Source organism: Salarias fasciatus, chromosome 1, assembly GCF_902148845.1.
Source record: "Salarias fasciatus chromosome 1, fSalaFa1.1, whole genome shotgun sequence".
Lineage (NCBI taxonomy): Eukaryota > Metazoa > Chordata > Actinopteri > Blenniiformes > Blenniidae > Salarias > Salarias fasciatus.
Genome location: NC_043745.1, coordinates 26,882,107 through 26,908,600, shown reverse-complemented (window position 1 = coordinate 26,908,600; position 26,494 = coordinate 26,882,107). Strand labels below are relative to the sequence as shown.

The 26,494-nt window shown below is 43.1% G+C and overlaps 2 protein-coding genes across 3 annotated transcripts; both read right to left on the bottom strand.

Moving 5' to 3' along the window:
- Nucleotides 1-1,616: 1,616 nt before the first annotated feature.
- On the bottom strand, nucleotides 1,617-13,485 carry gas6 (growth arrest-specific 6). The gene is made up of 15 exons (XM_030088107.1): nucleotides 13,067-13,485; nucleotides 12,680-12,840; nucleotides 10,072-10,096; nucleotides 9,910-9,972; nucleotides 7,375-7,497; nucleotides 6,230-6,349; nucleotides 5,382-5,504; nucleotides 4,371-4,492; nucleotides 3,880-3,998; nucleotides 3,542-3,731; nucleotides 3,290-3,454; nucleotides 3,037-3,205; nucleotides 2,685-2,827; nucleotides 1,956-2,157; nucleotides 1,617-1,778 (listed from the first exon to the last, which is right to left on the bottom strand). The coding sequence occupies exons 1-15, from the start codon at nucleotides 13,140-13,142 to the stop codon at nucleotides 1,630-1,632; spliced, it is 1,950 nt and encodes a 649-aa protein (XP_029943967.1). The 5' UTR covers nucleotides 13,143-13,485; the 3' UTR covers nucleotides 1,617-1,629.
- On the bottom strand, nucleotides 1,864-25,431 carry pros1 (protein S). 2 transcript variants are annotated; one of them, XR_003931221.1, is made up of 15 exons: nucleotides 25,226-25,431; nucleotides 24,532-24,689; nucleotides 24,317-24,341; nucleotides 24,146-24,229; nucleotides 23,912-24,034; nucleotides 23,695-23,820; nucleotides 22,156-22,284; nucleotides 21,822-22,062; nucleotides 20,910-21,096; nucleotides 20,545-20,709; nucleotides 20,239-20,407; nucleotides 18,773-18,909; nucleotides 18,468-18,696; nucleotides 18,058-18,322; nucleotides 1,864-1,876 (listed from the first exon to the last, which is right to left on the bottom strand). XR_003931221.1 is itself a non-coding variant. In XM_030088091.1 (14 exons), the coding sequence occupies exons 1-14, from the start codon at nucleotides 25,302-25,304 to the stop codon at nucleotides 18,141-18,143; spliced, it is 2,034 nt and encodes a 677-aa protein (XP_029943951.1). In that variant the 5' UTR covers nucleotides 25,305-25,431; the 3' UTR covers nucleotides 17,526-18,140. The 2 variants fall into 2 exon arrangements, 1 of the variants encoding a protein (XP_029943951.1); XM_030088091.1 differs by lacking the exon at nucleotides 1,864-1,876 and having other exon boundaries at nucleotides 17,526-18,322.
- Between the last annotated feature and the right edge of the window lie 1,063 nt (nucleotides 25,432-26,494).

Genomic DNA, 26,494 nt, shown 5'->3' with positions numbered 1-26,494 from the left:
TGGCATTCTCAATCACAATGCTCCTCTGACATTCTCTATTTTTATTGTATTTTGATTTGCTCAGCACCTATTAAATAAAAGTAGTCCCTAAAGATCGATGCTACTTTGATCCCTGCTTTTTGCTCTCGTCGTCTCTTCGATTTCCGACTTAAAAGGAAAGACCCGCGCATTAATGTCTCCCAACGTTTTCCGGGTGAAACTTGAGAGACTTTCAGATGTTTCTTGGATCAACTTAAACGTGCACCTCAAAACCTCGGGGAACATAAGGTAGTGTCTGCTCTCTGTCTTTTATAAAGCATTGTACAGTCACATTATTTACATATTCAGTATATTACAGCGCACTCTTTTTATTCTCAGTAGCTCGTGTGGTGCGGTCAATGCAGTGCTCTTCTCTCTCTCTCCCCGGCTCTCCGTGGTTGGAGAGGGCCCCTCCCTGCCTCCCTGTGCTCCTGTGGGTAATCTATTGTCCTCCGTTTGTTCGCATGGCAGGTCTCAACTGTGACTGGGTGATTCTGGGGGAACGGAAGGGGCCTTCGTGACAAAGAACAGTGTGTGAAGTTTGAGAATCTACACGTCGGCCAGTTCTTGAGACGGCTGTAACACTCTAGAAACGCACAGGTGGCGATGCATAGAGCAATGAGTATGACGCTTCATCGGGAGGAGAGTCGCTTGGTGTCGGTGGGGTTGTTACAGTACTGCACCTTTAAGAAATGATTCACCTGTTTGGAGGGGGAACTGTGGACGGGTTTGGGTTGGTTGTTCTTTTGTAGGCACACGGTTGATTTTTAAGGTTGCAGGTAGACATGGAGTGCTTCTGTCGAAAATAACTTTATATGGCAGTCCATCTGTACCTGCGACAATGTGCAAGGTTTTCTACAGAACACAGAGTTGTGCCTCATAACGCACATCCATGATGTGGTTCAGAAGACGATTTAGTTAAGGGCAAATGAACTGCATCAGCGCCCCCTAGATCCAAGCACCGGGCCACAGGTTATCTGTGAGTCGGGGTGAGCTGATGCACTTCTGCTCATCTTGTCCCAGTGGTTCCTTTTTAAACTGGATTCTGCCTGAACTGGTTTTTTTGGGGAAGTTTTTTTTTTTATCGTGGTCTTCCGGGGGAACTGACAGAGGCAACATGACTCCACAGAGATCACTGCGTCTCCACAGGACCAGTCAGATTCATTTGAACATGGGACTCCAGGCGAAGTGGGTCGGTCCAGGACCGGCTTCGTGACCCGGGTAAGGCCCTGGGTGGTCTTTTGGGCTTACAAAGCCTTATTACATGGGCAGCTTTTGAGGCAATGTTGTGCAGCATGTAATCCCATATCTTCTGCTGGGAACAGGCAATGTTACTGAACAGGTCATAATACTGACACTACTGTGAAAATTTGTGCAAACACGTCTCAGCTGCAGCATCATCACAGCATTCGGACAGAGGGGTCACCTGGGCTATGGTACCACCTGGACCGGGAGGTCTGGTCCAGAGTTGTTTGCTTTTTTTAAAATTCAATCCAATCAATAACTATGCTCCACTGGTCAGATCTCCCCTGTTCAGGCAACGTCACCCCCACACATTGCCTCAATGAATTGCGTCTGGATCAGTTTCTGGTAGACTGAAAGCACCGGTCACTAGTGGGAGTCCAGCAGGGGGCAGGAGTGTGAGCGGATGTCGTTGTGTTTGTGGATGGCCTGGTCCAGGTCGAGAGGCTGTCCGTTGACACTGACCTCCATGCAGCCGCTGTAGGGCGCCGACACCAGCGTGGACACCAGCGACACATCTGAGGGAGGAAACGACACGTGACTCAGACTGCGGGGGTGTCGCAACTGTGACCTTGCTTCAGTGCACAAACACCAACATTCATGCTCTCAATTTTTACTGACTGAAGAAAAAAACTTATTACAGCTCTGTTCAAAATCACTCTGCGGGACGTCAATACATCCGACGAATCTCTCACCAGGGAGGCCTCCTATAAAGGTGCTGGACTGCGACAGGAGCTCTGTGGGAACGTCAGCGTCCTCACTTCGCCCCGCGTGGCCGTCGACCAGCAGGAGTGTTTGATTGCCTGAGATTGTCACCTGGATTTCGTGACTTTCCCCGTCACACAGGGGTGCTGGAGCGCTGGCGATGATCACGTCACCTACAGACACCAAAATAAACTGGAGACACACAGAAAGTTTCATTTAGATTGTTTATGAAAAACATACACAAAGGGGTGAGCTCATGTTCAGCAGGTGTGGTCTGAGTAAAAAAAAAAAACTAAACAAAAAAAACCCCAACTGCAGTATGATTACAGTTTGTGTGGGTTGTTTAGGGAAGTTTGAATGAAGCCATCTGATTGCCGGGAGGCACCAAAAAAGTCAAAATTGTGGTCTGGAGTGGTTTGACTTAAGAGTCTAAAAATACATCTACAAAGGCCTGAAATGAGTACAGCCCAAAGATGTTTAAAAACACATAAATAAATGAAACACTAACTCAGACTGTCCCAAGAGTTTAATCAGCCAATCTCTTTCCAGCCAAATCTAATTGCTGTGGATGCTACAGGAACTCAGTGTATATTTTATAAGATTTGTTATAGAATAGTTTGAAATGTTGCGGGTGTGACCATAAAATGAACCAGAGTGAATTAAAAGGCTTTATTCTTTGCTTTAGCCCACAGACACAAGAAGAGAAGGTTATGACTCACGTCTCGCCACTCGTCGGCTATCGGATGATAATCAGCCAAAGCGATTGATAGAGGGACTCTGTCCTGGTGAACAAGCGCAAACAGCACTCCGATAGCAGAGGTCGGCCGGAGGGTCAGCTGGACACTGAGGTTCTGCGACTCCGCTGTTGAAACAACAGGGAGAGCGAGTACTGCGGGTCATGAACTTGGATAAACAAACAAGGCTGAGCTACGAGTAGCCGATGTGTATGTAAAGTGACGAAATCAAATTCACAGTCATCCAAACACATTTAAAAATGGAAAAACTGGCTGAGGAAAGAAGTTACTACATAACTCATGCAACAAACGACCGGCCCAAGTGCACCCACTGTACCATAGCTGATGTTGAACAGAGCAAAGCCGGTGCCGGGGTAATACGCTCCCGGATCCTCGGTGCTGAAGCACTGCATGTTCTCGTTGGACCGGATGGTTTCCTGTATGGAGGTGTCTTCACCCGTCAGCCAGCGCCACTCCTTCATACAGCCGTCCAGACGGGGGTTCAACTGTCAAGTAGATGATTGATAAATATGTTAAAAGAACAAAATAATAAAATTGACTTCGATATAAGAATAAGAACAAACGCGCACCTTGTTGACTAAGCCATCCTCTTTGAAAGGAACGCCTCCTACTGTCAGGTTGAGCTCATGCATGCCTTTCTGCAGCGTGAAGAGATCGCCGTTGACCGCGATCTTCATGACGGCCTCCCTGTCGATCTTAATCACAAGACTGCGGCCCTGCTCCTCCACTGAGATCTGAAAGCACAACAGGAATTGTTTTTATTTTAAAGGAAGTTTTCAGCTGATGTGAGTTACATTACTGTTAATGACTGGATCTCCAACCTTTCTCCACTGGCCGTCATTGACAAGAGGACCGCTGCTGGTGACCCTACTGACTGTGCCGTACTTCAGCTGCAGCTCCAGCTTCCCATGGTGCATTGCCAGCACAATCCAGGAGCTGTTTAGGTGACCTCCAGCGAAAAAGATCACTCCCTCGCTGTCGTAGGTGCGGAAGTCAAACTCTGCTGAAAAGCTTGGATATGAAGAGGAAATAATAAAAGAGTGTTTGAACACTTAAAATAAGTTGATTAAAGCCTTCTCAACTAAACATGGAGCTCAGCAAACTATGGGATACACATTTAAGGGGGTTTTGAACGCTGAAAGTGAGAAAGATTCCTCACCCCGTCTGAATCCTGCGGCGAAAACGCAGCCTCACCACCGGCACGCCGCTGAACATGCGTCCCAGATAAAGAGACCAGGAGTTCCTCTTCAGGGACGGGGACATACATGGAGTTATGGGCTGGAAGAGGAGGAGGGAAAAAAGAGAGGAAAAAAAGCCCAAATTCAGCTTTTAAGGTGTTGTTACATACAGAAGGGCCATACATCCAGCTGTGGCTCATTATTTTCCATTGAACACTTAAGTCGACTTCAGAAATACCAATAAAATTTACCACCTGTTTCACAGACCTAGCAACTAATAAAATATACTACCGACCACACCCACAGCAATTTCATTTATAATTGTGTATGTCTAAAATTCAAATGGATTTTTTTTTTTTTAATTAGAAAAAACAAGGCTTCATAAGTCCTCATTCAAGTTGTTGAAAAGAAGAAGAAACCAGGTTAAAGGTTAAAACATCAGGCCAAATATTCTTCAGCAAATGTATTTCACCTTACAGCTCTTGAGGTCCTGTCCCAGCTTCAAGCCCCGCCGACCATCACAGAAGCAACGGAAACTCCCCGGAGTGTTCAAACACTCCTCTTCACACACACCTGTCTCGCACTCATCCACATCTGAAGCGTGGCAGACCGGGACGGACGAATCAAAGAGAGGGAGAGATTAGGGTGATGGCTGGGTGCAGAGAAGCAGCTGTTTGGTGAAGACGTCACAACCTGAACTTTCAAGAAACACGGGGAACAAACAAAAATTACGCATGAAGGAAATAAAAAAAATGTCCTTCCTGTCAACATATTCAGGAATGCAAACAGCACTTGAGTGGAGTGAAGTGGTCGCTGGCGTAGACCGAGAGGTTTCTCATTCCATACATAACCTTAGATGGCCATGAGGAGCCTGGTTATAATAAACGCCAATTCTTGCAGGAGGGGCACCGAGGTTATGAAAAGTCTGGTTCCCACCACGGAACAAAACACGAGAGATTAATGGCTTTGATTCAAGTCTGCGGTGTTGTTTTCAACAGATGTCATGCTGTGATTATTTTATCTCAGTGTTATCATTTCAAATTCCAAGACAAGCTAATTTTGCTAAAGCAGCTTTGTCCTGGTATTTGGGGACAAACATGTTTTTTTTTTTTGTGGTACTTCAGATGGATAAAACAAAAAGTTGCAAAAGAACAGACTTTTTGGTGAACAGCATCTGTCACAATCTTCTTTAATCTCACTAACTTTTCCAGAATACAGCCAATATAGCTCTTTGGCAGAAGCAGAACGTGTCATAAAGTTTGAAGATAACTTGAGACAGACTGGACAGCAGAGGATTTGACCTGTTACCTACTTGCACAGATTTTCTGCAAATGTCTTTGCATTCCTCTGTTGACCCCGAGACGCAGCTGCATTGAGTCCCGCCGAGGCCGAAGCGGCCCTGCAGCCTCTCCTCATGAGACGAGGCGTGTCTGTCTCTCTGATCGACCACATCTGTTTTTATTGACCGCGCGCGCACACTTACCCACGCAGGTCTTCGTCTCGTTGTCGTAGACGTAGCCGACGTCACACAGGCAGTCGTAGCCGCCCTCCTTGTTCTCACACCGCGCCGTTCCACACACGTCTGCGTTCTCACACTCATTCACATCTGAAAGAAACGACGACACGTGCTTGACTCTAACGGGTCCAGGTGTCGAGAACGTTGAACAGGATTCAGATTTACAGCTGGACAGACAGAGAACGCCCGAGGGGCTTACGAAACACATCCAACGCCTGAACTGCTCTAACTTAAGAAATGCCCCACAAGACAGACAGGTCATTTCAGCAGAGTGAAACGAAACCCGGCATGTCCGCAAACACAGAGGAGAAAGAGAAAAAAAACGGTCTGTTTCAGACTATTTGACAACATAACAGCTTGCATAAACAGCATCTGCTTCCTGCAGCACTTCACTGAAACCACTCGTCATGTTGCAATAAAACAAATATTTAAAGGGACACATTTAAACACATCAAGTCAGGTAGAAGTTTTAATATACCCAATGCAGCTGTGGCAGGTGGGAAACGCAGGATTGTGGTTAAAGACTCCAAATGATTGTGTTTTGGAGGAAACTATGCAAAAACGTCAAGATTAAACAAAACAACACAACCACTGAATTGTGATGTGCTACTCAACCGCATAACTCCATAATCAGAATCCATGTAATACATTTTTAAATATTTACACACTAACTTTGCAAGTCTATTTTTTTTTTTTTTAAGTTCAAACCGAATTCACAACTGTTGAAGAACAAACTTAAGAAAATGTTTATGCACGGCTGCAGTACCGACATGATTCCAGTAGTTAGAACTGTGGACGTGTGGTTTGCGGCTCACCATTACACATGTGGCGTCCGACCAGCATGTAGCCCTGGCGACAGGAGCAGCGGTAACTGCCCATGGTGTTGTTGCACTGGTGGTAACACCCTCCGTTTCTCTTGCTGCACTCGTCGACATCTGCGAGGGGGATGACAGAGAGCTGACATAAGTGCAGGAAAAACATAATCATGGGCATCCCGTGGAGAAAAACGTTGCTGGGACCGTGTTGAGATTCCCCGTTTCAATTCAAGACAAGGGTGTATTTATGCTCCACTAAATATTTGATTCTGAAAGGGGGTTGCATACGGTGAATTTCCACTTTTTTGCCCTTCTCTTACTCAAATGTTCTGTGTATGGTGCACTTTTTTTTTTTGGTAATACACCCATTAAACAACTGAGACGCTATGACACTCTGTGGCGGAGTGTTTCAGCTGGGTGTTTAGGAGGAGCGCGGTCGTCAAGTGGAAAAGGCTTGGTCCGGCTCAAACAGAATCTGTTTTGGTTTCCTCTCGCAGTAAGGTGGCAGGATGAGTCACAGTGGAAATGTGTGGAAGGGTGGCCGTGCCATAAATTAGACAAACATGTTCCCCTCTCCGAAACAGTGCGTTTCAACTGAAGTGTGCTTTCCAGTTCCCGCTTATACATTCAATATATTTGCTGAAATCTCTTCCTATTGTCCCGTTTCCAGAGTGGATTCAGCCCTCCCTCCATATCTATACATAGTAACGAGCTGTGACCTCCAGAGAGAGATGGATTCCAGTTGTGGACTCTGTGACTCTTGTTCCCATACACGCAGTTCATACTGACCTGACACCAACATTCACACATCATTAATAACACCAGCAGCGACGGTATATTAAAAAGATGCATGCCATTAATAACAGTTTAAGTTTCAGTGAAGTCAAATTACTTCCAGCGCAGCAGAGATTTACAGTGAGATTATTTCAGTATAGAAATCCATAATGAAAGCGAGGGCAGAACCAGGACTTTCTGTTAGTGACACCAGAGGAGGCGGCTGTCAGCTTCAAGGTCACAGTGATGACCTCTACCCAGAGATGCTTGGGACGACACTGAATGACAGTGCATAAATTCAACCTCTGCTAAGCTTCCACCGCACATTGTGCAGCACTTCACTTCTGCTCACGCCACACTGATGACTTTACCTTTCTCACATCGGGCTCCAGTCCAGCCTGTGAAACAGTGACACAGGAAGTCGCCCTTTCTGTCCTCGCAGCGGACTGTACCCCTGGCGAAGCAGGGAGGAGGAGAGCACTGGTCCGGAATATCTTAAAGGTAAACAAGAACAAATACAGGCACAGTTCTGTAAATGTAGATTTAAAACGAGGTCTGCTGAAGTCATATTATTACAGCAAAGGTAACTTTATAGTTCATACAAGGCAGAGGAAGGGCATCTCTCATGTTCGGCACATCAGGAGTTCAGTATAAATAGCCTCGTGCTGGCTAAGCTTTCCTTCCACAGATGTCATAGTTCATTCCTTCACCGCTTGTCCGTCCTCTGTCTTTCAAGAAGAAACGTCAGGACATTTAACATTTGCTTTATTTCTGTTTGTTTTTCTTGGGAATAGTTTCACTTCAAGCCTGTGCGAGCGTGTGCGAATCTTTTCTCCCCCCCCCCGATTCAGTTTCCTTTTCCGAGCTGTGGAGTCTGAGCGCTCAACAAGTCTGGGCATGTTAGCAGGAGTTCAGACACAAACAGAAAAGGACAGTGCCTGGAGAAAATGAGAGGAGCCAGAGAGCGATAAGTTCACATCTGGCTCTGTCAAAGACTTCTTCCTGTTCAAAGCGAGTCTTTTCCCCTCTTCACTGGCGCACGTCTGGGAATTGATGAATTACTGAGTTTCTCCACGTCTCATTAGAAGCACTTCAACTTCACAACAATGGCTCAAATTCATCGGATTAAATCAACTTTAGACACAGTTATGTCAAGAAAAACAACATATTTATAATAATAAATGGATACTTTAAAGCCTGTTCCTGAGTGCAGCGTGTCGACATCGACAACTAATTTCCAGTCAAACCAAATGTTATCATCTGCATGTTTTACAATGTTAAAATGTGTATGGCTACTATTAGTTTACAAGCTTACTCCCTAAAATGTCAAGCAAATGTCTTCTGTGGCATTCTCTCTTTCAAAAACAATCATTCTAACAAATTATTACACAATTACTTGATTTCCCGTAAAGGGATGAGCTCAGTAATTTTTCAATCACAAGTGAGTCAGCCAAAACTCCTGAGAAACGGAAAGTAGGCTAAGGCATGTGGGTTGCACAATAAGATTCCGTTTTTTTTTTTCTTCACCTAATTAACCTAATTAAAAACTAAACTGACTCATGAACATTTACAGTACCTGTTCTAAAATGTACTAACAAGCTATGAAGTTGCTGACCAAACTACATTAATAGTCAGCAACAAAAATGCATTTTTAAAAATATTACTCATAATTAGATTAAAATCAATGTGTAGGAAACATACAAACCCAAACAAGAAGCTGATGATTCAGTTTTGCAGTACTTTAAGGGCCAACAGGAAAGTGTGGTTTGCAACAAGAATCACATGAAAAATATTGTTTACAGTATGAGGAGGTAGATAACAGAAACATGGTATATCTGGAATGAATTCAGCTCCAGTCAGTTCTGTCTCCTGCATCTCAGGTAACATAAATCTCGTGGCACAAGCCTCACTTGTTCTTTTTGCTTTAGAATTTGGCAAGTAAAACACTCATTGCGGTGGCCTAAAAACAAAAGTTTGACATCCAATGTGTCCTCCAGATCAGGAAAGTCTTTTGTGCATCTATTTTTATCTTCTTCTTTTTTTCTTCCTGCTGCCATGTTTCCGAAATGCTTCACACTGACTGCAGACTAAAGAGCCAGGTGGATCTGAATCGGCACCATCTGCTGTGTATAACATGCCATGTTTCCAGTATATCACGGCTGTAATATCGTATTAATGCAACAAACGGGATGTTATAATCCGCTTTGACCACTCAAACCGCTAAAACGCATTGAGACGAACTGACAGAGGGAGGGTGTGAGAAAGAGGGATGGTGCACCATCAGCTGATGAAAAACCAAGCGCCGTATCTTTAAGTGGCACGATGCTGCAGCTGAGTCATGAAACCCTCCCCACCTTGAGAACCCTCAGCCAATGGCAGTGAAGCCGGGTGGCCCAAGGCTCCTGTATCCTGATGCAGCAGGAATTCTCTGCTCCACTCACGTCAGATTCCTACTCTCACGTCACTCCCCTGCCGAGTAGACTCACGAAGAAGCTGGTGCATTCAGCCAGAGAGCGAGTGAGTATCTGACGACAAAAGGGGTGTGTCATCCATTCACCAATGTGCAGCATCACTGTAGGAAAGTGCTGCAATGCCACTGATATATACCTGAGCTCACGCACATATAGTACGCTCAGTGCTTTACGGTCACAAAATTTGTGGGTCAGGCAGCAAAACTGACCGGGTACTACAAAGAAAACTCAGCACAACTTTCCCTTTCAACCGGATACTAAGGCAGAGTGCACACCCCAGTGTGGCTGTGTTGCAGAGCAGTGATACTGCAGTGCAGCACAACCCCTCTCTGACTGTACTGATAGTTGCACAGAGAAAAGAGCCCGAAAGGAGGAGTGAAAGACAGCTTGTGAAAAAAGTGACAATGAAGGCTTAAGGCGTGTATAAACACTTACTGTGGACACACGTGATCAGATCTGGATTTTTCTTTTCAGGCTCTCCAAACCTCTCTATGCAAGCTGGGCAGAGACAGAAAATTAAGAAACAATAAATATGAAATCAATCAACAGGGCTGCAGTGCGCACAGCTCAACAGTTCAAGGCAGGATGATACCTTACCTAAATACTTGGGATAGAAGTAGTCCTGGATCAGGAATACGAGATGGGAAAAACAGAAAGAAAAAAGTTAAAGGCACAAGGGAAGAAATCTAAACAGGAAAAGATCATTTAAACAAATGCCTACAATTACTGGTTGGGGGTTGTGTTAATTGTTTTATTGGGTGTATGATGTGTGTACTCCTACTCCTACTCATGAGTAGGAAACGCAATTCATAAACAATCATTAAATGTGGCAGCTGTCCATGTCTGTGTGGGTGTGAAGTTCTGTAATCTGCTCTGCTCTGTCTGATGGGTGCAGCTCTTTGCCAGGGGCCTCCTAAGAATTCTCTGCATTCCTGATGGCAGCAGCATCCCTGAAGCCTCCTAGCTGCGGCACTCTTCCACATTTAGGTCAAAACTTGATGAAATGTGCCAGAGAAGTTAGCACAGAGACTTAATCCACGAGGAGCCAATGCAGCAGACTTAGATGACGACAGCAGAACGAACATAATGAGACAAAAAACCCCATCAATAAGGGTTCAGAGTGATCCCTTACTAGCAACCTGAGTGAAGGAGTGATAGATCTGTAAAGGTGAGGAAAGTTTTGGCTAAGATGAAATACGATGTCAAAAGGTGTAAATATATCCTAAGTGGCCATCAGCCTGCATGGAAAGGTCAACTTATAAATCAAAGAAAAGAAACTTAGCAAATCACATGTAATATGAACATTTGCCAAGAGTACTGAGGAACACCCCGGCCTCTCCCTCTGCCTCTGCAGACTCGAAAAGCTGCAGCAGTAGAAAATGCAGAGTCAGAGAAGAGCACTTTCTGAATAAATAATGCAGCCATGAATGAGACAGAGGCTTTGTGTGATGACATGGTCAGAAAACTACAAGCATAAGAAAGCCACCATGCCAGTGGTGTACGTCCACCTAGTTCAGACATTGCCTGACTTCACCTTTTCCTCTGAACCCAGCTCAAGTTCACTTTAATCCTGCCTCCCTCGTCTGTCCACTGGACTAATCTTACAAGTAATCTCTGAGTCATTGATTGTCTCAATCACTCATCGCTTCTACAACTCACAGCATCAACTCTTGACGAATGGGGAGCAACATTACTCTGAAAACTGTGTTCAAATAGAGTTTAAAACATTTCAAACAAATGTCTTTGAGTTTAGAATCAAAGCAAAAACACATAAAGTCCAAAATAGTCAACACTGCCATGATAAATTTATTGTTGGTGCATAAAGCAGTTGTGCAAGAGTGTCCCAAACAAGGAATGGCCCACAATAACTTCTCTCATATGCAATGTGCATCAGTCCATTTCACACCTTCTCCAACACATCAAGCTATATATAACTGGAGCTTGTTTGTATATTCAGCACATGCAATGCATATTCAACAGGCTTATGTGTTCACATGGATGGAAAGGCGGATCTGTGCAATCACAATCGCAGATTGGAAACTAATCTGCTGTAAATATTCCACCTGAGCACGCACAGTGCTAAATGTCAAACAGGAAAAGAGGGAGGGTGTCTGCAAGACAGATTACTGAGGCAATGTGCATGGCTGTGTTGAATGAAACACACAAGTGACCGAGGAGACCAATCTAAGCACGTGGGGTTGGTTTGCGTCACTCACGTGTGTAAGCATATGTGACCAAAAGTATATGCAACATTGGATTTACAAAGGGACCTGCCAAAGCCATGAGTTCTAATAGGTAGTGCAGATGGTGAAAAGCAAAGCAAAGAAAAAAATATCCCGGTGTTTCCAACATCTGGAAACAACCACAGCCAAGCAGATCTCAAGTCTAATTTTAGACAATACAAAGCGCACGAATTTGGCATTGTGCCTCTGCACCAGATAGCCGTAACATTATGAACACTGCCAGTGAATAACGCAGATCAAAGCACCTGTTAGTGGGCAGCAGCAAGCGAACATCATGCCTTTAAACTTCATGTTAACAGTCACAAAAAAAGGCAACCGTAAGGATATTAGTGAGTTTGACAAGGGCCTAACTGTGACAGCTAGACGATTGGGCCTTAAGCATCTACAACACTGCAGCTCTTGTGGGGTGTGACCAGTCTGCAGAAAGAGGTGGACCAGTGAGTCACATGTGGTCATAGCTCACAGACACACACCATCAACTTCACCCTGAAGTTCATGGTGATTCCAATAGGGAGATGTCAGAATGCACATTTCTATATCAATATTAGAGAGGCAGTTCTAATGTTACGGCTGATGGATGATAGTATAAGTAGATTTTATGAACTGAAGCTTAGTCACGCTGACTCAACGTCTGTGACAAAAAAACAAAGAGGACAAGAGAGAAGAGGCATGTTCTTCACATGAGATTATTGTTATGAGCACTGACAGCAATCAGAATGTATTGGGGCATGAAAAACCAGCAGCCCAGACTATGAATCATGAGTCTGGTGTCACTTTCCCGTCATCAATTTGCAGTCCATATGAAACTGATGTAAACAAGGAGACCTTGCAAAAGTTTCGAGCTGGAATGGAGCTGGTACTGGTGTGTTGACTCACATACTGCAGTGCTCAAGCTCTGCTGCATGAAACCTCGGCTGGAAAAATTGCCACTCCGGTCTGCACCTTGACTTTGAAAGACTCACCGTCTCTGGGTCGTTTTCAAAGACTTCCCTGGCCTCCTCTTTAGTGCACCTCTCCTCCACGCACTCCCTCTCCAAATGCCCTTGCTTCGTCTCCTCAAAAACTTGATTCGCCCTCCTGTGTCTGCTCAGAAACTGGCTCGCCTCTTGAGGAGACAATATTACTAAGAGGGAGGAAAAACACGACAGGTTAATAAACAGAAGGGGAAAGGTCAACCAACTTTGGAGTTGGGCAATATTTCTTGGGGAGGGAAAAACAGCAGGGGGGGAGAAATGTTGCGAAACATGCGCCGTCAATCAGGGAGCCTCGTCTCATCATCAGCCTCAACTTAAATGTCAGAGCGGACTTTAGCGCGCTAGCTAGCCGCCTAGCATGTAATGTTTACTTACTGCCGTGGGAGCAGCGGACCAGCAGCAGGATTAGCAGGGCTGCCGGCGAAAGCCACTCTGTCGGGGTCAGCCGCATTGTTCAGCCGCTGCGTTTTTGCGCCGAGCTTCAGAAACTTTCCCCGCTCTTGCCCCCGTCTCTCCGCGCCTCCGACGTCGGTGCGAGAACACTGCAGGTATTCAGGTGTCGAGCTCCGACCGTTTGCCCCTGTACGTCTCCGCCGTGAGGAGCGCGCGCACCGCCGCGACTGCACACCGTTCAACGCGACCGACCTGTTTCTTTCCTCCTCCGCGGTCACTTCGTCCCCATTGCGGTGGAGGAGCTGTGTGGACTTTTATTTCTCGCAGTGTGCGGAGAGAACGCTGCACCTCTCTGCTGCTGCTGCTGCTGCTGCTTCAGGAGGGGGAGCAGCTCTGACTGAGTGAAGTGCAGCGCGGAGTTTGTAATGATGCAGCCCTCCAGACACCTCTTCTTCATCCCTCCTCCTCCTCCTCCTACTCCGTGTGCGTGTGTGGTTGTGTGTGTGTCTCAGGACGCACACTGGAAAAAAAAAAAAAAAGATTAACTGTGATTTGGGTGGTGTGTACCACGTTATTTTGCCGTCTTGAGGTCAAATTACATGTAGGTTAAAGTAAAATTAGTCAGGAAGACCTAACCAGCGGGTTTCTAAACTGTGGAGTGGGCCACAGGACAAATCTGGGACTCCGGGGAAATACCATTTCTCATTTAATTTGTGAGAAGAAGTCCCGACTAAAGGAGATCATTTGAGGCGAAAACTATAGTTTCAGCAAAACATGCTGATTGATTGCATATTGGATGATGTGGCAGGCTAATGGATCCCTGATTTGCACAAAGATCCGCCAGTCCTGCTGTGCATTTTACCAGAACAAATTAACATGCAAATGGTCATTGATCTGGACTGCAGCTGTGGTATTTTGAGCACTGACTGTATGTAAGACCTTTTATACATTCAGTGGTTGAAACCCAGTGTGCTAGCTGCACCGTCATCTTCATCTGCATAAAATCATTCAGTGTGAAGCTCTCTGGTTTAGCTTTTGCTTGCTTACCATTTTTAGTGTGACTTCTCAGTTACCTTTTCTTCTGTTTGACGTGCACATGGCTAATTTGCATATGCACGAAATAGCTAACTCTCTTTGCAATATAGATAAATAAATGAATACATGCCTTGATGAATACTTTACACTGTAAGCTTAAAAATATTTAAATGACCATTAGCGGTAGAAATAATTTGTGTTTTATTTTTGACAAATTTTGATACCTCCTTCAAATTTTGCTTTTCAGGCTTTCCAGTATGGTGGCCCACAAGGGCCAACACCACAACAACAGGAAAATCCACAATGCAACAGCAACAGTCAAAGCTCCAACCCAACAGCATACAGCCCCAATGCAACTCCAAGGTCAAGTGCAGGAGTGAAGAACAGGGTTTGTCTCTGGAGGACATTATTTTCTGATGGAACCAAATGTTGGATGGGAAGGGAGAGCACAATTTCAACAAAGTGACCAACATACCTGTGTAATTAAAAAAAACACATGACATTACTCACAAAAATGGAGCAGCAGCCGTTTACTTAAGTTTCAATGAACTCACCACTAATGTCCTTCAGAAATGCTGTTCCCCAGAAACAAAGGCTGTTCATCACACAGCTGCACACTCCCATTGTGACTTTTGCATTTGAATTGTGGCTTTTGCTGTTGTGTTGTGACTTTATGCTTTTGTGCTGTGTTTTTTTTTTTTTTTGCTTTTGTGTTGTAGCATTATCCTGTTGAATTGTGGTGTGGGCCCTTCTGGGCCACCGTATTTCAGAGGGTCTCAAACCCTCCTGCATTAAATTATATCTATGAACATCTTAGCTTCTATTAACTCTTAACTATCCAATATGGTCAGATATTGTTCAGCCAAAACCTTCTGTTCTGCAATATTTATTATGAAACAATGATTAAAAAAAAAAAAACATCTTTTTTTTTTTTTACTTAGGTTGTGTAAAGTTTGGACTAATCCCTTTCTTTGTTGTCTAGCTCACATTAAAATCTAAATTATGCAAATCTGTCAATTATGAAAATAAACATTTTTTAGTTGATATTATGATAATTTATATAGGGTACTTGGTCCTGGGACACTTGTATGATCAAATGTTTGGACACAGTTTGTTCATTCATGCTACGCTTTAGAGTGTTATCAGAAGATATTTCTATCCTTTAAATCAGTGTTTTTATCCATTTACACAATGTTAATAAACCTGTTCAAAATCACTGCTGACCAAAATCATTTATATTTTGCAATTTCTGTCATTAAAAAGGCACTAAATTCAAGAAATTTTTGTATAGATTTTTGTAAAACATTGACTTCATGCTAGCGAGTACCATACCTACTATATAATGCATTTTTCACCAAAAAGTTAAATGACTTACTAACAGCATTGAACATCTGTTTGGAAAAACCCACCAGGTTTATGTAGAGGATGCTTTGCTCAGGGAATATTTATTTGTGAAATTTTCAAGTTAAATGCATCAATTGGGTGAAGTGACTGTAAGTAGGTCAAAGAGCTTGTAGCACAAGAGGTGGCACTCCTTGAACTGTTCACAATCAGGAAAAAAATGCAACTTTAGATTTTATAAGATAACCATTGAATATTTGGAGTTTGGAATATTTTGAAAGTTTATGTGACGTGTTAAAAAATATTTTAAAACTTGAAATAAACGATTTTCTTATTTTATATTTCAGTTGGGTCAGTAATTTGTCACTGATTTTTTTGAAGAAGGTAAAGTTGCCACATCTGGTGCAGCACTGAGTCCAACAGTTCAACAATATTGTCAATTATTTGTAAATTAAGTATTAAAACCATCAAGGTGCAAGGGGATTAATGAAACGTGATTAGATTAGTTTCAAACAGATTATTAAATCAGTTGCTCTGAATAGGGAAAACATGGTAGTGTTGAAATAAATCAACACATTCCAAACAAAAATGTTTATATATTTTACCTGGCTATGAGGGACAAAAGCAACAGGAACAAATGTAGATATTATGACCGCTTTCTAATAATTGTTCAAACGAAATGCATTTCTAAGCCACTTCAGTAAAACTGGGTAAATAATGTTCTAATAGCAGTTTAAATCACAATGCTTTCTAATAATACTGTTGAAATTCCTCTTTTTGGGAGTCTTCAATAGTGTTGTACGTGAAAATCCTAACATTAGCATAGCAGTAGATGTGTAAAAGTAAAACAGTTACGCTTTATTCGCAATGACTTTACAGATGTTGCTGTCAACATTTTACCTACTTTGACATATTTTGTGTTTTAGTTAGACCAAAAAGTTGCACATTTTGGTAATAGAAGTATCGTTTGCGTGCTTGGTGCAGGGTTTTGGTTCCAGTAAGTTATACAAACTCAACCTTACATCACAAGCCTGTTGTACACAAATTGTATAAACAGTATATGTTAGGTTGTTTTTCCAAATGTGCTGTACTATTTGCTCATGTTTCTCAAATATAAGCAATCTTTTGAGGGTTATTTTTTAAATATTTGTGACACAACTTCACATTGAAGTGCATGCTTTCATTTAATGGTGCCATCAGTCCGTTTATAACCATGTCTCATCAGCTTCTGTTATAACTATTTTCTTCTAAGCAGTTTTCCTTTCATTTTCATTTTTGCTCAATTTAGAGAAACCACTCCATATTTAGATGATCTTTCATTCCTCCACACGTCAGTTTATGTAATTCCACTTCTCTTCAGTCTCGTTTTCTGTAAACACTGAATGGTTTCCCCCCCCCCCCACATAGTAGTGAATAATTGAGGTCAAATATTAAAAAAAAACACACAATCATGAGGGACAATGTGAAGTTTTTGTTGCAGTTTCAACAAAAAAGACAAATTATGTTTGAATTCACTTTGATGTTTGTTTTCTAAATTTTTTGATAATCAGAAACACACCCGATCCCTGAATGAACCTGAAAATAGAATCAAACATAAAATTGACATCTTTAATGTACGAACAAGTGAGATCTTTCTCAGTCCTGGTTTAAAACATTAGGAGACCAGACATCAATTCGGTGCTGAGTGTGTTGCTAGTGATGGTTATGCACCAACTCAGTATGAAGAGCTCTGATTTGATGTTCATAATATCATAAATACATCTTGACAATTTTACAATTTTGGATCATCTCATTATTTTCTGAGATGTCTTCATGCGTTCCTTTATGTGGAGCAGAATAATGCAATGTCGCAATTCACTTGTTTCAAAATAAAGTTGCTTTGATACATTTTTATTAAAACAAATAGAACAACTGAACAACTACACTTAAGTTATATATTAAAGACAGCCTGTTTTATATACATTGTGAACTCTGAACACGAGAACAACAGGAGCTGTAGATTACGACAGTTGTAGATAAGACGTGTGTTGACGACCGCGGTTGTCCAGGATGAGGTGATAAAACATGTTTTCAAAAAGGATTAAACCAATGCAATGTGTTTGGAAAACAGAATTCCGGTCAGAATGATGATTCAAACAACAATGCCGGAAAGCTCTGCTTGGTCCTCTGCGGGTTTTTTTTCTGTCACAACCACACTTTCAGCTCGTTGTCTCCAGAGGAGGAGAATTTCGAGATAGTACCATGATTATTCAGCAAGGGAAGAGGGTGCAGGTGGCCTTACAGCCTGGTCAACAGTAACCATTTGTTTTTTTTTTTTCTTGGTGACACAAACAGAACCATCTGTTGCTCAACACATGCGAGACGCGTACTAAAGAGCTCAGCTCTTTTTCAACGATTCTTGGAAAACACTTAAGTTATTTGCAATAATATTGCTAAAACTATGTCATTCAGCTTCCGACCGGCTCAGTGGCAGGCCAGCTTTCGTTGTGACTCACAAAAAACAGGAAAGAATTAAAAAAAAACAAAAAAAAAAACCCCAGAAAAAAACTCAAACACATGCTCCCCTTCCAGACACAATAATACTGCATGGATGAAACATTTAAAATATCTCAGTAGGTAGCCCCAGTGGGATGTGGCTTAATTTGAGGGCTTTTTGATGTATCATGGCTGTTAATTAAAGTCACTTTCTGTGTGATGGGTCGGGGTGACTCTCGTCGGCAGAGACGGGGGGACAGGAATGCGCCTTGATGCTGTTGTGTTTGCTCAGAGCCTCGTCGAAGTCCAGCGGCTCGTCGTTGACGGTGATGTCCATGCAGCCGTGGTAAAAGGCGGTGATGGGGTGGGCAAGTAACTGCACGCTGTCTGAAATGGCCACAGAGAGAGAATGACAAAAATAACACATTTTGAAAATCAAGAGGAAGAGTAAAGAGATTTTAAATTACTTCACCATGGGAAAATCATCAAGGCCATTTTACAGTGAACAAAAGCAATTTCAGATCTGACTGACCAGGTATTCCACCGATATATGTACTGATGGGATTCTCCATGGTCGTGTTGAGGCGAGCCAGTGCCTGCCGCAGAGCGTCAGGCTTCATGTAGCTGACGGTGGAAGAGTTGGCTGTGATCTGGATTTCTGTGGCCGTCACGTTCAGATGCACCGTCACTCGTTCGGGGTAACACAGCATCACTGAGTCCAGCGTCGCTACGGACACGCCATCCAGGAACACTTGCAAATCCTGGATGATGATGGGCAGATGCAATCGTGAGGTTTAAAGACATAAAGACAGAGTGAAAAGTCACTTTTATACTTACAGCATCGTCCTCTCCCTTTGTTACAACAGCAACCGACAGCGGGACAGTGTTGTTGTGGACAAGAGCAAAGAGGACCCCCGTGCTGCTGGATGGTCGTATATTCATCTTCACATCTACGTTCCAGCTCCCTGAGTCACCTAATTACATACACACACACACACACACACACACACACACACACACACACACACACACACACACACACACACACACACACACACACACACATTATTTCATCTCAGGTTAAAAAATGACACATAAGGTATTTCTAAGTTTTTTCAACTGAATTCAAAGCATAACCTTTAGAAAAGAGCATTAGTGAAAATTAACCTGATGAAATTCAGCCATAATTGCTATTTATAAGGAACAGGACTAAAGAAATACCAACACTGCCCTCTGGATTTATACAAGCTACAGTGAATACATATTTTGCTTTAGCTGTTTTCTGTCTCCACCTAAAGGAGAAATGTTGCTGTTTCAGCCGGTCGATGCCCAACAAACTAGTTTCTAATATTTGCAACTGGCCAATTTTCTCTGTAAACTAAAATTTTGATGCTTGAAATGTGAAAAGGTTCTCACTTTTTTAAGGGAAACTAAGTTAGTGCTTCAAAGTGTTTTATTCTCCCAAAGTAGCATCCTGCATTTAAATTTTCATTTTTCTGTTTGCATGGAGACACATCACATAGTAGTGACTCAGTCGAGATTCAAAATTCTGTAAAAAGCATAAAATACTCTCAGAATGACCTCTCAAGATCGCCCTTATACCTTGAATTCTTCAAACTCTGCTACAAACAACAGTACACCTGCTCATTCCTAGAATTGTTTCATTAGTGTAGCATGAGGCAATAAATCAGCTGAATCCTACAGTACATCTTCAAAATGTAAAAATATAAAAACACATCAGTCTGATCTTTGTCCATCGATACAATCTTAATACCAAAGTATCAATTCTTGTGATAACTCCACTCCCTAGCCACTACATCTAATTTCAGGAGAACATCTTTGGGATGTGGTGGAATGGGAGGATTGTGGCGTGAGCGTGAAGCTGTGAAATCTCAAAGGAACTTTTCAAGCATGTGAAAGAAATTACACAAAGCACTGAAGCCGTTTTGAAAGTAAAGGCGCAATGAAGTGCTCAGTGCATGCAAGTGTGACATTGATACTAAAACGGGATCATTATGCCCTATTCAAACTACTAAATAATCCAGCATGTATTTGCATCAAATCCAACCATTTTAGTTTGGACTTTTTGAGTAGAATCATATACTCCCTTATTCCTGTTTCCTCTTAACCTCTGAAACCCCAACACGTGTGCATTTGTTAACACTCCTATCAGCATTTAAGGAAAGGGAGCATCCTCTGCATTGGCGCTGCGGCCGCTTCTTCCCTTAAGCATTAAAAATGGATCTGAGGCGGGCGCCAAATTTTCCCACAGGGATCAATAAAGTTCGACTTAACTTACTCACTGTAGTCTATGTTGAACTGAGCCAGTCCTTCCCCGGAGAAGAACGATCCTCGCTCCACGTACACAAAGCAGTGCTTGCTCTTCTTCTCGTGGATGACCTCCTTCACTCCGGACGCCCCCTGGTTCATCAGATTCCAGCCGCGGATGCAGCCGTCGAGACGAGGGTTGATCTGATGTAGACGGAAGGAGAGCAGCAGCAACATGGATCTGTGGTCCTTATCACCGCGTCATATAGCAAACCGGTGCATGATTTGGCCACTTCTGTATTTTATAATTGTGTGTGAATATCTTTGGATGAGCAACTTACAGGCTTGATGACGTTGTCAGTACGGTTAGGAAGAGCGGCGATGTACACTTTGGTCTCCAGTTTGCCATTAACGGAAGTAAAGAGGCTCTCGGGGCTGTTGATGCTCATCACAGCCTCCTTGCTGATTTTCACACTGATGCTGCTCTCTAACTCGTCCACAGAGATCTGCCAATGGCACAACGACATCACAGCAATTACTCAGAAAAGGTTGTTTTATAATATCACTGCACTGTAGCTCTTGACAAAGAAAGTCTGGACACATTTCCAGCAGTTTAGATATTGATTGCCACCACAGCAGCCGCCACGTTGGACAAAGTGGCACAAGCCAATTTCGAGCAAGGAATTGGATTGAAGGACCCTCTTACCACGTGCCACTGCCCGTCATTGATGGCTTTTCCTCCACTGGTCACCTTAAATGAGTGTTGGTTTTTGAACTGGACCTCAATGCGGCCGTCCCTCAGCCCCAGCATGAACCACGAGTCCTGCGAAGACTGTGCGTACAGAATAACTCCCTCCGGGTCAAACGTCCGGAAGTCAAACTCAGCTGCAAACCTATGAGGAAAAAGACATCGGAAGTTAGACTGGGACCTCACTATAACCTTGTTCTGCTTAAAAAAAAACAAGATGAGGAAGTAACGCCAAGGTGTCTTTATTTCTCCTCCTCAGCACAAAAGGAAAAAGCTTCATGATCTTGATATTTTTTTCATGTATTGCTCTTAACAGTAGAAGAACCATCAAAGACTCGGAAATTTTTCACAGTAGCTTAATGTCAGTTATACAAAATTATTTCTAGACCTGACCTATAAAACGAGGGTACATTTTGTTGAGAAGTGAAGAATAGAAGTGTTAGGGTTATTCAAAGGGAAATGCATCGTTAATGCAATAGTGAAGATGAGAGGTAAAACCATACAGTCTCATCAGTGTATAAAATTGTGTTTTAAACCACTGAGACAAACCTTTTAATTTTTATACCTTCCTGGAATGAGAGAAACTCATTTGATCTGACCACATGTCAGGAAAAATTACGAATCAATGAAATTAAAAAAAATAAAATAAAATAAAAAAAACAAGCACCATATAGTTGATGAAATTGAGTAAAACTTATGATTCTCCAGAAAGTGAAATACTTTTAGAAGTAGAGGTAACATTATCTTGTCCCAGGCCTGTTTCGAAAATATCTCAAGTGACTAATTTGAAGTAGGTGTGAGTTCACACATTACAGAAGTTCATGGAGCTCATTACATTTCTAAAGGTGTGTATGTGTGATAAACACCCACTTGGTGTTCTCTGGCAGCCGGAAGAGCAGATAAATGACAGGAAGTCCTGCAAACTGCTCCCCCAGGTAAAGCATCTCGGGGTGTTTGAAGTCATTAAGGTCGACGCAAACCGGGATTGTCTCGCAGTTTCGCTCGTCCGCTGCCAGACGAAACCCCTGACGGCCATCGCAGTGGCAAGTGTAACTGCCAACCGTGTTTATGCAGATGTCGTCGCACACGCTCGTCTCACACTCGTCCACATCTGCAAACAACAGGCAAAAACAAGAAGGATTTTAACGCTGATATTTTGTTTTTTGCACTACAACTGAAGACAGAAACACTGAAGAAATCTCACCATTGCAGGTCCTGGAAGTGAAATTATACTTAAATCCCTGAGGACACTGGCATTCATACATGCCGGGCGTGTTGACACACCGAGCTGGTTCTTCACAGATGCTGGGGTACAGCAGGCATTCATTGATGTCTGAAAAACATTAAGTTAGAGGGATGTGTATTCATATGTAAATAAGAAACATAAAGTATAGGAGTCCTAAAAGGCCCTCTCTGGTATGGTTTACTGTTGATACATGCATAAAACATGACTGAAGCTTCGGTTTTCTTTCTGCTAACAGGAAGTGTGCATTAGTACAGAAACACCACAGTAGGTCAGGAGACTGTGAGCTGCTGAGTCGAGCTGTTTTCATAAAAGCTGATGTCTGATATGTACAAAGCTACAAAGGAAAAGACATTTATCCATTAAACTCCATCATTTATACACATTTTTCTGAGAAATGTATGGAATGTGTGTGTTTTTTTTAGAGGTTATTCATTTCACCAAGACTTATCATAATGAACAGGCTAATTCTAAATAATAAAAATTATAAGTTCTTACTAGAAAACAAGAAAATTAGTTTGGCCACCATTAGTGAACTAAAAACAATTATTGATCATATCTTCTCAAAAACTACAACTACAACTGAATCCACAACTTCTCCAAAATGTGTCACCACAACTTGATGGTGACACGTTTTGTTTGACCAGCGCCTCGTCTATGTTACATAAATGTCAACATTTATCTGCTGAACACGTGAAACGCACGAATGTTATCTTTTCCAGGCTGAACTACGACCTTCAGTTCAAATTTCCGAATCTATGTACATTACCCATTAGAAAAGACAGAAGCAGATTTATCAAGCTGATTCAATCCATGTTGGTGAAGACTTTGTACTCAGCAAGCACTGGACCCACTCTAAAATAAACAGTGAGTGAACCAACTTCCCACACCAAATTAAACAGGACAACATTCTGAGGTGCGACAACAACCATCTGAGAGCAACGAAAGGGTCAAACAGCTCTGGGGTATATAGAACTGTTTGTGTGTTTACATCAAAACGGATGGCCCATAAAGGACCTTTAAATGTTAAAAGCTTTCCACAGACAGTTATATAAAGGGTCACCTCAGGTCAGCTTTACAAATAACAAATGGCGTGGGCCCTGAGGGCAGCAGCTGGGGAGCAGAGCTTTTGTTTTGAGGTTCTGAGGGTTCCATTTTCCATATGAATAAATAAAAAGGAAGTTACAATGAAGAATAATATCTAGTGTGTTTGTTCAGGTGCTTTACAAAACTCGACAGGAAATGTGTATCTTCCATAGGGACTGAGAAACAGCTGAGTGTCCTCATACATGGGCCATGAACCAATAAAGTACACCCACCCACACACACACACACACACACACACACACACACACACACACACACACACACACACACACACACACACACACACACACACACACAATGAGCAAAAGTAAATTGAGTTTACTCCTAAACGACACATGAATTACTTGCATCACTGTATGTAACTGTAAAAGAATGTCATTAAAACAGCCTTACCCACGCAGTTAATGTTATCATTGATGAAGTATCCATCTTCACACAAGCAGTGGAAAGTACCAGGTAAGTTGTTGCATTTTTGGTTACATCCTGCTGGAAATTCGGGATCATTGCATTCGTCGATGTCTGCACAGAGACAAATGAGCATCAGCAACCAGTTTGATCTCTTCAAAAGGTTTAGGATAAACATTGTAAAGCATGACATGTGGGAACTCACCGTCCTCACAGCGCTGCCCCTTCCAGCCAGGCTTACACACACATGTGAATGATGCCTGACCATCCAAGCAGCGCTCTGAACCCTCCCTGTAGCACGGGTATGGCGTGCACTGGTTACTGATCTCTGAATTTATGCACACACAGGGATACAGAGGATGTTGGATAAAGCATTTTACAATTGAGTTATCCATACAAAAATTTGCAAACACTGCCTTTAAAAAAAAAAAACTCGCACCATTCACGCAGGTCCGAAGATCAGATGGGATGGCAGAGCCAGAGTTCTGCATGCTGATGCCAACGCGGTGCGAACCCAGACACGCTGCAAAGAAGAGTGTGCTTTGAGAAAATGAAAAATAGAAATGATATTGACATATATTGAGAAACACGACAAGCTTTATATACATACCAACATACTTTGGGTAAAAGTACTCCTGGGAACAAAAACAACAGACTGTCAAGAGAAAAAAATGCATCTGTCTGCCATGCAACATTATAGAATAGAATGCATGTTTACTCTTCAATTAAAAAAAGCTTCCTGCATTTTATTTATTCACCATGTGAAGACTGTTTTACAATTGAGGTTATATCCCTGACCAGGACACAGCTGAGCACTGCTCTTACCGTCTCCGGCTGGTTCTCAAAGATCTCCCTGGCTTCCTCCTTGTTGCACAGCTCCTCAATGCACTCCCTCTCCAAGTTGCCCTTCTTGCTCTCCTCAAACAGAGAGTTGGCTCTCCTGTGCCTGCTGAGGAACTGGGAGGCTGTGTTCTGGTTCAGGACTAGGACAGGATGAGACACACTGAATGGAGCTGCACAATCTTTTCAGTGTCAATAGTTAGTGATTGCATGGAAGACTGAACAAACCCGCTGCTGTATGAATGTATAACACAAGCAGGCATATGCAGCTACATTACTCTAAAACATGACTGATCCCTGCAGGAATTTAACTCCTCTCTTTCCTCATGACAGATGGCTCATGTGGCCGCTGCCTACATGGATCAACCTCAGTATTCTTCTATGAATTGACCTAAAAAAAAATAGGCTCATTGCGAAACCTTTACTTCCCAGAAATTACTATTAGTCGCACTAACTAGGTTGTCCCAGCATTTTCTGACTGTAGAAAGGAGTCATGACACCCTTCACGCAACTTTTAAAGTGAACAAAAAAAAAAAGTATTGAAAACTATCCCAACTCGTAATATCCACGCTGGAAAGATGTCCGCTTCAAACTGACACCAAATAGCCTGGAACGGGCTTTTCCCGTGGACTGCTTCAGCTGCTCAACATGTAAACCGCAAAAGCCCAAACATACTTACATCGATAAGCATCGACGAGCGTCACCAGTAATACGAGCCAAGCCCAGGGTTCCCCAGGAGCCCGCTTGTTTCTCCACATAGTCGAGCCGTTCTTCCTGCTAGGCCACGGCTTGGCTCTGAGCGGAGGCTGGCTGGGCGCTGGAGAAGGGGGAGAAAAAAAACTTTATTCTTCCCGAAAGTGTTTTCGTAGAGAGGCAGAGAGAGGGGGAGCGGAGCGCGGGGAGCCTGCCAGCAAGAGAGCAGGGGAGGAGGGGGAGGCAGGCAGCTAGGGAGCGCTGCTGACACGCTCACGTAGCGGCGGCCTCCATTGTTGAATCACCGAGCAGCGGGATGCTGCCTGCCTGCCCGGCCCGGGACGTGGTGAACGGTACACACACACACGCACGCACACACACACACACACACACACACACACACACACACACACACACACACACACACACACACACACACACACACACACACACACAGAAAAACAAACCTCGTCGTCAAAAAACTGTCATTTTCAACTTGATGAATTTGTTGCTAGGTAACCAGGAAAAAAGGAAGTTATTTGCCTTTTTTTTTTTTTTAAATCGTATGGAGTTAGCTGTTGGGCATGTGGTACGTTTATAATTCTTCTTGATGGTGATTTAAATATCTCAGGAGTGTCAAACATAAAAGGTCTTTGTGCCCTCCGATTATATTCGCTTCAGCTGTAAAAGATGTAGAATCATGCTATTAAGAAAAACAAGAAGCAAATTCTTAAAACTAGCGGACAGTCATATTAATTGGACTTTATTGGTGTTTTTATTAAATTTCACACCAAGTTTCAAGATGTATGTAACTGCAATTTTATGAGAAATGTCTAACCTACACATGAGCCAAAACCTAAAACAGTTTGCATGAAAACTGAATCTGACTTGGCAGTACATGTTCAAGCATGCAGTTTTCCATTTCCAAGCCAATGCCATGTTATTCAGAAATTCTACAGAGCTGTGTTGAAACGAGTCATGACCGAAAGGACAAGGTCATGACCGAAAGGACAAGATCCCGGATACAAGCCGCCGAAATGAGCTTCCTCCGTAGGGTGGCTGGGCGCTCCCTTCGAGATAGGGTGAGGAGCTCAGTCACCAGGGAGGAGCTCGGAGTAGAGCCGCTTCTCCTCCACATCGAGAGGGACCAGCTGAGGTGGCTCGGGCATCTGTTTAGGATGCCTCCTGGACGCCTCCCTGGGGAGGTTTTCCGGGCATGTCCCACCGGGACGAGACCCCGGGGAAGACCCAGGAC